The sequence below is a fragment of the Sinocyclocheilus anshuiensis genome, unplaced genomic scaffold, assembly GCF_001515605.1.
Source record: "Sinocyclocheilus anshuiensis isolate Anshui unplaced genomic scaffold, SAMN03320099.WGS_v1.1 scaffold1362, whole genome shotgun sequence".
NCBI classification, from domain to species: domain Eukaryota; kingdom Metazoa; phylum Chordata; class Actinopteri; order Cypriniformes; family Cyprinidae; genus Sinocyclocheilus; species Sinocyclocheilus anshuiensis.
Window position 1 is genome coordinate 90,335 of NW_015557127.1, and position 12,808 is coordinate 103,142.

Below are 12,808 nucleotides of genomic sequence, written 5' to 3' on the forward strand. Positions count from 1 at the left end.
AATATCGCATAAAACATTTGCGAATAAAGCAGTTTCCATCCAACGAGTCAAAGAGAACAAACCCGTCACTTCCTGATAAACTGGCACTTCATATCACTGAGAAAACTATAGGAGAAGCCACTGAATATAGTAATTTTCATATATGATCAATTATTTGCGCCTCGGAGAGAGCAGATGTAACACAATAAATGCGGTCAATGCTTTCGGAGGATGCTGCTGTTTGGGAACGCAGTTGTGTAAGACAATTATACAGAAATGCTTTGATGACAGACTTTCCTCAGGCATTTCAGAACGACCAAAACAACATCTAGATGCTGTGAGCGAGATCGGTCCGGTGTTAGTCGAGTTATCCGTCTCATAGCGCAAACTCACATGACTTTTTCAATGCGCATGCTGGAATTTATTCAGTAAATGTGTTTCCATCGTAGCTTATGCGCATATTTTCTTATCATTATAAAACGTTTATCCTACTCAATTGAGCGTATATGTTTTTGTGCGCATTTTTAGAATTTATTTGCATCTTGGCGTTTCCATTCAGCGTGTTTTAAGCGATATTCCAAAATGCGCAAAAAATAGGTGGCTGGAAACATAGCTAGTGTGTAGTACAATACAAATGAAGCGCATGATGAGGAACGGTGAGAAGGTGCTTTAATACGAGAAACAGCAACACACTGCACTGAAGCAACTCAGGGCTTAAATACATGAAACAAACTACAGACAGGTGATGGAACTAATGAGTTACTATGGAGACAAACTAGTGGCGGGAAAATAGGAACAAAGGAAACATTGCACAAATGGTTCTTCGTAGTGGAAGAAGGTTATTTTGATTATGAAATGCTCTAAGAATCACACTAAGAATTTAGTTATTTTTTATTTTTTAAGAGCTGCCCACTGAAAGGTCTATTAGGGAACCAAAACTGGCTCTTCTAAGGAAAAGCACCCTTTTGGACCCTTTATTTCTAAGCCTGTGTACATCAGAAGGGCATCTTTGGCCATTTTATAATTTTTTTTTTCATCATCTTACGCCATGAGCGCCATGTTTCATGTTTAACATGTCAAATAGAAACCAGTTCAGCTTTTGATTTGATTGACATGATTATGATAATGACGATGAGATCCTCTCTGTTGGCACAAACACACAAGGAGCTGCTTTGAAAATCAAATGCCTTCAGATATCGCAAGAACATGACAATCAAACTCCTGTTTGATGAACTCCTGCATTAACTGGTCACACAACACGCACATTACGCCTCCATTATGTTGAGCATCACCTCAAACACAAACCTGTTTAACTCTGTAACTCTGGATAAATATCTAGTTTCTGATTAAGAATATCTGTGACGTTAATCATGAAGGTGATCATGTAAAGATCATCTGGAAGCTTCTTTGTTCAAACATGTTGAACTGGATCTGAGTATTTGAGCTCTGAATCAGTGACTCACACACACACACACACACTCACAGACACACACACACACACACACACACACACACACACACACACTATCGGAGCTTCACATCATAGATTGGCTTTGTTTGGCACTTCAAACCCGGCATCAAACAGCTTTTAGAGCGATTGACACAACAGCCGCCGCTCCACAGCAAACACCGGATGAACGGGAAGAGACTGATGCAGCTTCTACTTCATCTCACAGACAAGCCCTACACAATGATCCTTATGATACTATTATCACGACAATTAACCATGACAATTATATGTAAGCACAAAATCTGTGTGTGTGTGTGTGAGAGAGTGTGTGTGTGTGTGTGTGTGTCTGTGTGTGAGAGAGTGTGTGTGTGTGAGCGAGCGTGTGTGTGTGAGCGAGCGTGTGTGTGTGTGTGTGTGTGAGAGAGTGTGTGTGTGAGCGAGTGTGTGTGTCTGTGAGTGTGTGAGTGTGACCTTTTCATTTGGGAAGTGTATCTCTTCCATCTCAGGCTGAGGTGACAGTGTACAGGGTTAAATGCTATAGCAGGTATTTATATACCTCTATATTTATATATAATCATGATGCACAATAACTGAATTCTGCCACACTTCTCACAGCAGAACAGGAAGTGCATACACAATACATTCTGACTGAATTGAATTAAACGTATATCAGCACTAAATCCATATCTTATATTTAAATAATTTAATCTTTCATATCGTGAGTTCCTGTGTGAAACGCCTGCAGAGTTCAGCCATCAATAGATGGATTTCTCCACATAAGGGAACGTGTTTAAACTCGTCCGGATGCGTGAAGCAGTGTGTGTTCAGGTGTGTTTGTTCAACGATAGTCCAGTGTGTTCACGAGTAACAGCAGCGTTAGCCAATCAGAGCGCCCGATCTCATCTGTGCTAACGTGTCATCGCTGACCTTTGACCTCACGAACAGTGAGACGCTTGAGATTCTCAGACCAGAGAACGCAGACGAGACTCGGACACAGAGCACATGCAGCGAGAGAGCAGAGGACAATCAGATCCATCTGTTTTTATTTAAATCTCGTGTCGCGCTTATTCTCACTGCATGGAAAAATACAAGCGGTTAAGTGTGTTTGTTTTACATATTTATTTAATAAAAACATGCCGTCTGCCCGAGGACTGAAAAGCAACAGTCAGGCGCATGTTTCTCTTCTGTTTAACACATTTGCAGAGTTTGCTTAGTCGTTATGAGCTATAGAGCAGACCGATGTGACACAAATAATGAAAAATAAAAGCATTTTAGCGAAAGGCAGCAACATGACGTGAATCAGTGAAGGGCTCTGAATGCACTTTAATCACTAATGTTCTAATGCAATGTTGGTTTGAGTTGGAGGTTTTTCAGTAAACACGCTCTCACTCAAACACATAAAGCAGGCGGGTCCCAGGGCCCAGCCGGTGAACGGGTCAGTGTGGACTGCGATTACGCCGTGAGTTATACGTCTGGACCGAGCTAAACATTCATCACCGCAGACGTTATACGTGTCCAGACCTGCGTGTCTTCAGTCTGCGTGCTGCGTCTTTATTCCACCATCTGCTAAACAAACACGAGGGAAAGTACGCGGTTAACAAATGAGCAGAAAAACAAGACGCGGTGCCCTGCAGTGCATCATGGGTAATCTCTGTGCTGAGAATGAGACTCGTGGATACACAGGAACAATCACTCCGTCATTCAGAGCGTCTGAGCACCAGTGATGTGAAATAAAGACGGTCTGCTGTGATTATAATGTTCTCCAGGAGAACAGCGCCCTCTGCTGACTGTGTGCGTTAGTATTAGTTAGTACTCTTTAGAAAGACTTGTGGTCAGCTGAACAACGGTCAGTATGCTGTGAATCAACTGAACGCACTTCAGTCCCTCACAGCCTCGTTTTCATTCCTGTCAGAAATCAGCTATTGTCTGTTATATTACTCCTATTTCCAGGGGATTTTCCCAGCATGCATCTGCACTGGAGTTTGACTTACCGCCTCAGTCCAAACAGAAATAATTTAATATATAATGTATTATAATTGTTTAGTATGAATTTGAATAAAATGGCTAACACAGAGTGACGTATAGGGCAAGAGAGAGCATAGATATGTGCTCATAACAAGCTTGGCGAAGTTAGTATGCTTAATGTGAAACTGGGAAATGTTTCATCTGTAGTTATTTAATGTGTTGTGTAATTTATCAGATATATTTTGATGTTGCATACTTCAAGTGATGGTAATTTTCTTTATGGAGTATTGAATGCTTACAGCTCTTCTTCAGGCCAAAGGGATCCAGCAGATGCTTTAGTATTTGTCTTAAGTTGTTCAAGTAGTAATGAGTTTTAATGAACTCTTACAAGAATCAAGACGCTGCACACTCGCAGCACATCATCTGTCTGTGGACTAATAAACAGGCTTCAAAACATACTGGCACGTCAGAGAGGTTTGTTAAGCTTTATTTACTGAAAATCCAGATGTTATGAACCTGTTGGACTCGAACAGGCCTGAAGAGTGAAATGATTAGCTAGAAAAACAGCAGGTCAGCGTTATGTGGCAGAGTGAGAGTTCAAACACTGTGAAACGTGACGCTACAGGCGCTCAGAATCAAACCAAACCAAACAGAAAAAACAATACGTGTGGTTTCTTTAGCTACATCGCGTGTGTGTTTTCAAGACAGTCTCCATGCCGACGGAGGCTCCGCCCGTTCAGCGCTTCTTTGGGGGCGTGGCCGTTCTGGGCGGAGTCACGGGTCGGCCCGAGTTCATCCCGCCGTACTGATACTTCGCCTTCTTCTCCGACGGCTTCAGGATCTGAGAACACAGCAACCAAACGCCCAAACTTCAACACTTTCACCTCTCATAACAATTACGAGACACTTTACAAATGGACAATTTTTGCATTTCAGTAACGAGAGCGGTCTCAACTGTCATGTGATGTCGTCAAAATGCAAAAACCAGAGTAATGGTGCAAAAAAACAAGCATCATTTCTTTGATGCATTATAGCGTAATTGTGACCCTGGAGCACAAAAGCAGTCATAAGCAGCACAGGCATATTTGTAGCAATAGCCAAGAATACATTGTATGGGTCAAAATTATACATTTTTCTTTTATGCCAAAAATCATTAGAATATTAAGTAAAGATCATGTTCATGTGATGTCGTCAAAATGCAAAAACCAGAGTAATGGTGCAAAAAAACAAGCATCATTTCTTTGATGCATTATAGCGTAATTGTGACCCTGGAGCACAAAAGCAGTCATAAGCAGCACAGGCATATTTGTAGCAATAGCCAACAATGTTTGATTACTAATATGCATTGCTAAGAACTTAATTTGAACAACTTTAAAGATGATTTTCTCAATATTTAGATTTTTTTTTGCACCCTCAGATTCCAGATTTTCAAATAGTTGCATCTCGGCCAAATATTGTCCTATCCTAACAAACCATACATCAATGGAAGCTTATTTATTCAATTTCAGATGATGCATAAATCTCAATTTCACAAAATCCACCCTTATGACTGGTTTTGTGCTCCAGGGTCACAATTATCTTTTTTTGGGTTGAGATTGTCAATGTGACGGTGGAGGTGAAGTCATGCGACGGTGGAGGTGAAGTCATGTGACCTGGAAGGAGCACATCAGGGTCTCGTCGACGCTCATCATTCCTCCAGCGTTGTCGAACTCGCCGCAGTAATTGGGCGCCGAGAACAACGTGACCAGCTGGCGTTTGGCGAAGAACTCGTAACCGTCCTCGACCACCTGCAAAACAACAGCAGACCGTCCTAAACCAGTCCAACAAAACCACCACAGTCACTAATAATATTACGCTTAGTTCTTGGTAATACACATTTGACAGTAAAGCACAGATTGAGTTGGGAAGCATACAAAATGTACTTTCATTAACAACAGTCACAAGCTTTACATGGAAAATGTATTTATACTACTCTAATTAAATGTACTATTTTCTTCTACCGTGTTAAACTGAACTGACCAACAAGTACTAAAAGGAGCGCTCTTCCCTCGCTTAATGTGTGATTCAGTCGTGATTTTATAATCTCAAAATTAAGCAAAATAAGTGGAAATGAGTGACTAATAAGCCTATAAGTGCTCCTCTGCTGCCATCTGCTGGTTACAGTGGTAATTTGATGTCGTTTTAAATTTTAAACTAGTTCAAACTAAACCTTCTGTAAACCCTGAAACCACAACTGCCTGCAAAAAACACCAATTAAACATTTGCATTTCCCATCATTCAAAGAACATGTTTGATATAATAACTTTGGTAACATTGTGAATGTTAGAGTTTGATGAACGGAGTCAACAAACGTTTGTTGTATAATTTGTGTGAAATGTAAAGCATCGGTGAATGTGGCTGATGGAGACGTGTTTGGTCACCTGATGCGCACGGCAGATGAGATCCAGATCGTGACGGTTCAGGAATTTACTGACCACATCCGCTCCGAAGGTGAAGGACACGCCGCGATCATTCTCTCCCCAACCCTGAACATCCTTATCAGGATCTGACCACAGCAGATCACACAGCAGCCCTGGAACACACACACACACACACACACACACACACACAGAGACACACACACGCGCACACACACACACACACACAGAGACACACACACGCGCACACACACACACACACACAGAGACACACACACGCGCACACACACACACACACACAGAGACACACACACGCGCACACACACACACACACACAGAGACACACACACGCGCACACACACACACACACACAGAGACACACACACGCGCACACACACACACACACACAGAGACACACACACGCGCACACACACACACACACACAGAGACACACACACGCGCACACACACACACACACACAGAGACACACACACGCGCACACACACACACACACACAGAGACACACACACGCGCACACACACACACACACACAGAGACACACACACGCGCACACACACACACACACACAGAGACACACACACGCGCACACACACACACACACACAGAGACACACACACGCGCACACACACACACACACACAGAGACACACACACGCGCACACACACACACACACACAGAGACACACACACGCGCACACACACACACACACACAGAGACACACACACGCGCACACACACACACACACACAGAGACACACACACGCGCACACACACACACACACACAGAGACACACACACGCGCACACACACACACACACACAGAGACACACACACGCGCACACACACACACACACACAGAGACACACACACGCGCACACACACACACACACACAGAGACACACACACGCGCACACACACACACACACACAGAGACACACACACGCGCACACACACACACACACACAGAGACACACACACGCGCACACACACACACACACACAGAGACACACACACGCGCACACACACACACACACACAGAGACACACACACGCGCACACACACACACACACACAGAGACACACACACGCGCACACACACACACACACACAGAGACACACACACGCGCACACACACACACACACACAGAGACACACACACGCGCACACACACACACACACACAGAGACACACACACGCGCACACACACACACACACACAGAGACACACACACGCGCACACACACACACACACACAGAGACACACACACGCGCACACACACACACACACACAGAGACACACACACGCGCACACACACACACACACACAGAGACACACACACGCGCACACACACACACACACACAGAGACACACACACGCGCACACACACACACACACACAGAGACACACACACGCGCACACACACACACACACACAGAGACACACACACGCGCACACACACACACACACACAGAGACACACACACGCGCACACACACACACACACACAGAGACACACACACGCGCACACACACACACACACACAGAGACACACACACGCGCACACACACACACACACACAGAGACACACACACGCGCACACACACACACACACACAGAGACACACACACGCGCACACACACACACACACACAGAGACACACACACGCGCACACACACACACACACACAGAGACACACACACGCGCACACACACACACACACACAGAGACACACACACGCGCACACACACACACACACACAGAGACACACACACGCGCACACACACACACACACACAGAGACACACACACGCGCACACACACACACACACACAGAGACACACACACGCGCACACACACACACACACACAGAGACACACACACGCGCACACACACACACACACACAGAGACACACACACGCGCACACACACACACACACACAGAGACACACACACGCGCACACACACACACACACACAGAGACACACACACGCGCACACACACACACACACACAGAGACACACACACGCGCACACACACACACACACACAGAGACACACACACGCGCACACACACACACACACACAGAGACACACACACGCGCACACACACACACACACACAGAGACACACACACGCGCACACACACACACACACACAGAGACACACACACGCGCACACACACACACACACACAGAGACACACACACGCGCACACACACACACACACACAGAGACACACACACGCGCACACACACACACACACACAGAGACACACACACGCGCACACACACACACACACACAGAGACACACACACGCGCACACACACACACACACACAGAGACACACACACGCGCACACACACACACACACACAGAGACACACACACGCGCACACACACACACACACACAGAGACACACACACGCGCACACACACACACACACACAGAGACACACACACGCGCACACACACACACACACACAGAGACACACACACGCGCACACACACACACACACACACACACACACACAGAGACACACACGCACACACAGAGAGAGAGAGAGACACACGCACGCACACACACGCTGTGATTCATGAGGAGTGTAGAGATGTGTTTGTTTTGCACCTTTGTCTCTAGTATGGAGGAAGCTTTTATCACCAAACCAACCACTCCTAAATACTATTTCAGAGATAGGTTATCAAGACCAATTACTTGTTTACATATTTGGTAGCTTAGGACACATACACACAGGCTGGTTGTAAGAGGGCTTCAGCAATTTGATGCCAAAAGAGTGCTAAGTAGTTAGCAAAGTACTTTGCTTTGTCTGCTATCATAGACAGCGGCCATATATGGCGGAGACGTTGTTATTTATTAGTGCTGTGTTCAAAATATCGATACGACGATGTATCGTCACAGATATTTGACGATACGAGTATCGATACAGCTGGCCCTGTATCGATATTGTGGCACGTGTGCAGCAGTGGACCGCGCTTAATTTGTTTAAAATTTTACAACGTTTAAAATTGAGTAGAAAAGTGTGAGGTTTCTAAAAAAGAATGAATAGAGCATATATAGGCTACAACAAGGTTTAATCTGGCAGCAGAGGAACACAACTGGGTTGCCTGATATATAGAGAAGTAATCCCCAAAACAGAGCTTTACACTTGCGCAATACGGAAATATCTGCTAAGTGTGTTACTTATCTTTGTCAACCTGGCAACCCTGTGCTCTCTCTCCACTGTGGATAAACGCGCTTGCTTTCTGAAAACACCGCTTAGCTGTTTAGCTGCGAGAGAGAGAGAGTGTGTGTGTGTGTGCGTGTCTCTGTGTGTGTGTGTGTGTGAGTGTGTATAGAGTGTGTGTGTGTGTGTGAGAGAGTGAGTGTGTATAGAGTGTGTGTGTGTGTATATAGAGTGTGTGTGTGTATAGAGAGAGAGTGTGTGTGTGTGTGTGTATGTATGTATAGTGTGTGTGTGTGTGTACCTGTAGTCATCACGTTATGGGGACCAAATGTCCCCACAAGGATAGTAATACTAGTACGTTTTTACCTTGTGGGGACATTTTTGAGGTCCCCATGAGGAAAACAAGCTTATACATCATACAGAATGAGTTTTTTTGAGAAAGTAAAAATGCAGAAAGTTTCCTGTGAGGGGTAGGTTTAGGGGTAGGGTTGGTGTAGGGCAATAGAATATACGGTCTGTACAGTAGAAAAACCATTACGCCTATGGAGAGTCCCCATAAAACATGGAAACACAACATGTGTGTGTGTGTGTGTGTGTGTGTGAGTGTGTGTGTGTCACCTGTGTCAGGTACGTCCGTGGGTCTCATGATGCGTCTGATCTGCTCCATCGACTGGAGATCTGGAGAAAGCCCTTCAGAAGAGAAACACAGGAGCGTTAGATGTGTCTGTGATCGCTCGTTAACGCTAACGAGGCAGCGCTGCTAAACCTGCCTCCGTGGCAGCAGAAGATCTTCTCGTCCACGATAGCGGCGATCGGCAGACAGTTGAAGCAGTCGGTGAACGTCTTCCACAGCTTGATGTTGAACCTGCGCTTGCCTGCAGGAAAAACAACATAATACATCACACACAAATTTCACCACAACATCTAAGAAAAGAAAAGATAATTATATTACCAAACTTTAAGGACCATTTAGATTTCTTCTACTTTCTCATTCTCATTATTGTAATGCAAAACACTTTTTATACTCTACTACATTGCACCAAATTTCTACATATTAAGTTTGATATTATATCCAACTTCCTTTACAGTAGTGTTTTAGTTATGTTTTTCCTAAAGATTTTTCTTACTGTAATACAATTTATCATTGTCGTCTTCATTCATTCATTCACTTTATAACGCCATGCCAGCATCAAGGCTATTTTCTTGGCAATCTCTGAATAAATTTGACACGGTATGCAATTAACAAAAAGTTATAAAAGACATTTCAGATGTACACTAGCCATCTTTATCATCATCATCATTCATTACGGTCAGTTTAGCAAATACTGCCATTATGAATAAATACGATTTACAAATGACTTTTTTTTTTTTTTTTGCATTTCAGTGACGAGAATGCTCTTAATTATCATGAAGCTAATGCAAAAATAAATGTTCTTTATGAAAGCGTAATTACTTTTTATGTCAATTGTGTGATGAAGTACGACACGCTCAGGGCAGGCTGCGTTTCTTCTTGACTGTATGACAGGGAACGAGCGAGAGATTTTCTTGCAATAATGTGAATTTGGGTTTAAATGTGCTTATCGGTCATTCAATTATGTGAGAAAGAAAAAGCGATTCTAAAAACAGCCTTAGTTTTCATTAAGCAAAATATATTTCTTTCTTATTTTTAGTTTGCAGTGAAATCCATCCTACATTTATTTGCGCTGCAAAAAGAAAAGTATTGCAAAATGCAGAAGACTTGTCCAAAACAGAAATCAGTGCACAGCTTTATTATCAGTTGCGATGGTTCACTGGTCTGTGTATTCCCAGCGCGAGCGACTCACACTCGTCGTAGAAGCCGTAGATGCGGTTGATGGAGGCGCACTCGTGGTTCCCGCGGAGCAGGAAGAAGTTCTCGGGGTACTTGATCTTGTAGGCCAGCAGCAGGCAGATGGTCTCCAGCGACTGCTTCCCTCGGTCCACGTAATCTCCCAGGAACAGATAGTTGGCCTCCGGAGGGAAGCCGCCGTACTCGAAGAGCCGCAGCAGATCCGTGTACTGGCCGTGGATGTCTCCTGCGGACGAGGAGCGCGTTAGCATTGCTACTGCTGTTTCTCATTCATACAAAGCACTTGTGGTTTATATAGACTTACAGTGACGGAGTGCTCAAATGAGCCAACCAAAAGGATGACTCACATCTATAGAGAAACCTAACGTGACACACTCAGCTGTGTCTATCTAGTCGTGAAGATGTGTATATATATACACACATCTATATTTAAATTTCAGCAGGCAACTATTTTTACAGCTACGTGAACTGGGCCAAAAAAAATTAATAAATAAAATAAAAAAAGGTTAAGACATTCAGTGTGATGGAAATATTATTTGAAGATGTATGTATCATGTAATGGCCAAATAGTTATTTTAAAGTATATACCTCTTGTAAATTATGTACGTTTACAGTGACATTACAGTACCTTTGCATATTAAGACGTGAATATTTTCTAGAAATAAAAATTCCAGAAACTAATTTTGAACTTTCTGTATTTGATTATTCCTTTACAAAAAAATCCAGCCACAATCAATCACACCAATGTATGTACAACTACAGATGATTAAGCATATAAATCGTCACTTTGTTGTTTTGCACACAGACATTATTTCATATACGACATAGTCGTGAGATGCATAGACGCGTAACACAAACCATAATCCATAACAACAAAGCTTTATTGAACCTTTCTGATAAGAAGTGTGCGCTGCAAATGGGAGCATTTTTGACAATCATTTCTGTCCAGTCTAGGGCTGCACGATTAATCAAATGCGCGTTCAATTAATCGTGCAGCCCTAGACTGGACAGAAATGATCGTCAAAAATGCTCCCGTTTGTTAGTAATGCCGGTTCTGTAATCAGCAGGAAATCATCATCACATGCTTTCAGATGGAGCAGCATTTACTACACATAGCCGTAGTTCACTGACAAGCTACGCAAAAACAAAAAAAAAAATCGCAGACTATTTTATTGCGCGATTATGAATTTGAAGAAATCGTTAGCGATAATGACAGCTGTCTGCATAGCTTCTCAGTGAACTACGGCTCTGTGAAGTAAATGCTGCTCCATCTGAAAGCATGTGAAAATACCACATTTAATAACATATTTTTACTCCAAACTCACTTCATAACGTCAGTCGAGTGTTTGAAATAAATCCTTCTGTGAGATGATGTGGCTTCTTACACAGAATAAGGCACGCAACATATTTCATAGTATTTAAGCAGTGATAAAGGCATTGCATTATAAATATACTTTATTTTAATGAAAATTACAATAATAAGCACTCAGATAAACCATATATTGCCGTAGTCGTGTGTTTATTAGTCACGCTGAATCAATGAAAGCAGTTAAATATTCTGTTTATCCAGCTACCGCTATAGGGATTTCCTGAGTTTCTTCTGCGGGGCATATTTGGAGTTTCAGCGCGAGAGCGCCCTCTGGCCTTCGGATGGAGATTTACTGCTGATCACAGAACCGTGCTTCACTGAAAGATACGCATGACAATCGCAGCTTCTGTCCAATCGTGATTTCGATTCCATTTCGATTTATCGTGGAGCCCTAGTCCAGTCCGCTCATTTTATCGCATTTATCCACAATTATCATAGTTTTTTGTCTGGCAGTGACAGCAGGTATGCAATAAAATCTATAATCTGACTATTTCTATCTATCTAACGTGTGTGTGTGTGTGTGTGTGAGAGCGAGAGAGTGTGTGTCTCTCTGCGTGTGTGTGTGAGTGAGTGAGTGAGTGAGTGTGTGTGTGAGTGTGTGTGT

At 43.5% G+C, this 12,808-nt stretch overlaps 1 protein-coding gene across 1 annotated transcript in view; it reads right to left on the reverse strand.

The window, feature by feature from the left end:
• Positions 1-3,865: 3,865 nt before the first annotated feature.
• LOC107677890 (serine/threonine-protein phosphatase PP1-beta catalytic subunit) overlaps positions 3,866-12,808 on the reverse strand; it is a 12,595-nt gene continuing 3,652 nt past the window's right edge. The window contains exons 3-8 of the mRNA XM_016472957.1: positions 10,831-11,061; positions 9,778-9,882; positions 9,626-9,697; positions 5,815-5,966; positions 5,047-5,181; positions 3,866-4,235 (exon numbers count right to left, since the gene is read on the reverse strand). Coding sequence (XP_016328443.1) covers positions 4,131-4,235; positions 5,047-5,181; positions 5,815-5,966; positions 9,626-9,697; positions 9,778-9,882; positions 10,831-11,061 — 800 coding nt within the window. The 3' untranslated portion in view covers positions 3,866-4,130. The remainder of the gene's footprint in view (positions 4,236-5,046; positions 5,182-5,814; positions 5,967-9,625; positions 9,698-9,777; positions 9,883-10,830; positions 11,062-12,808) is intronic.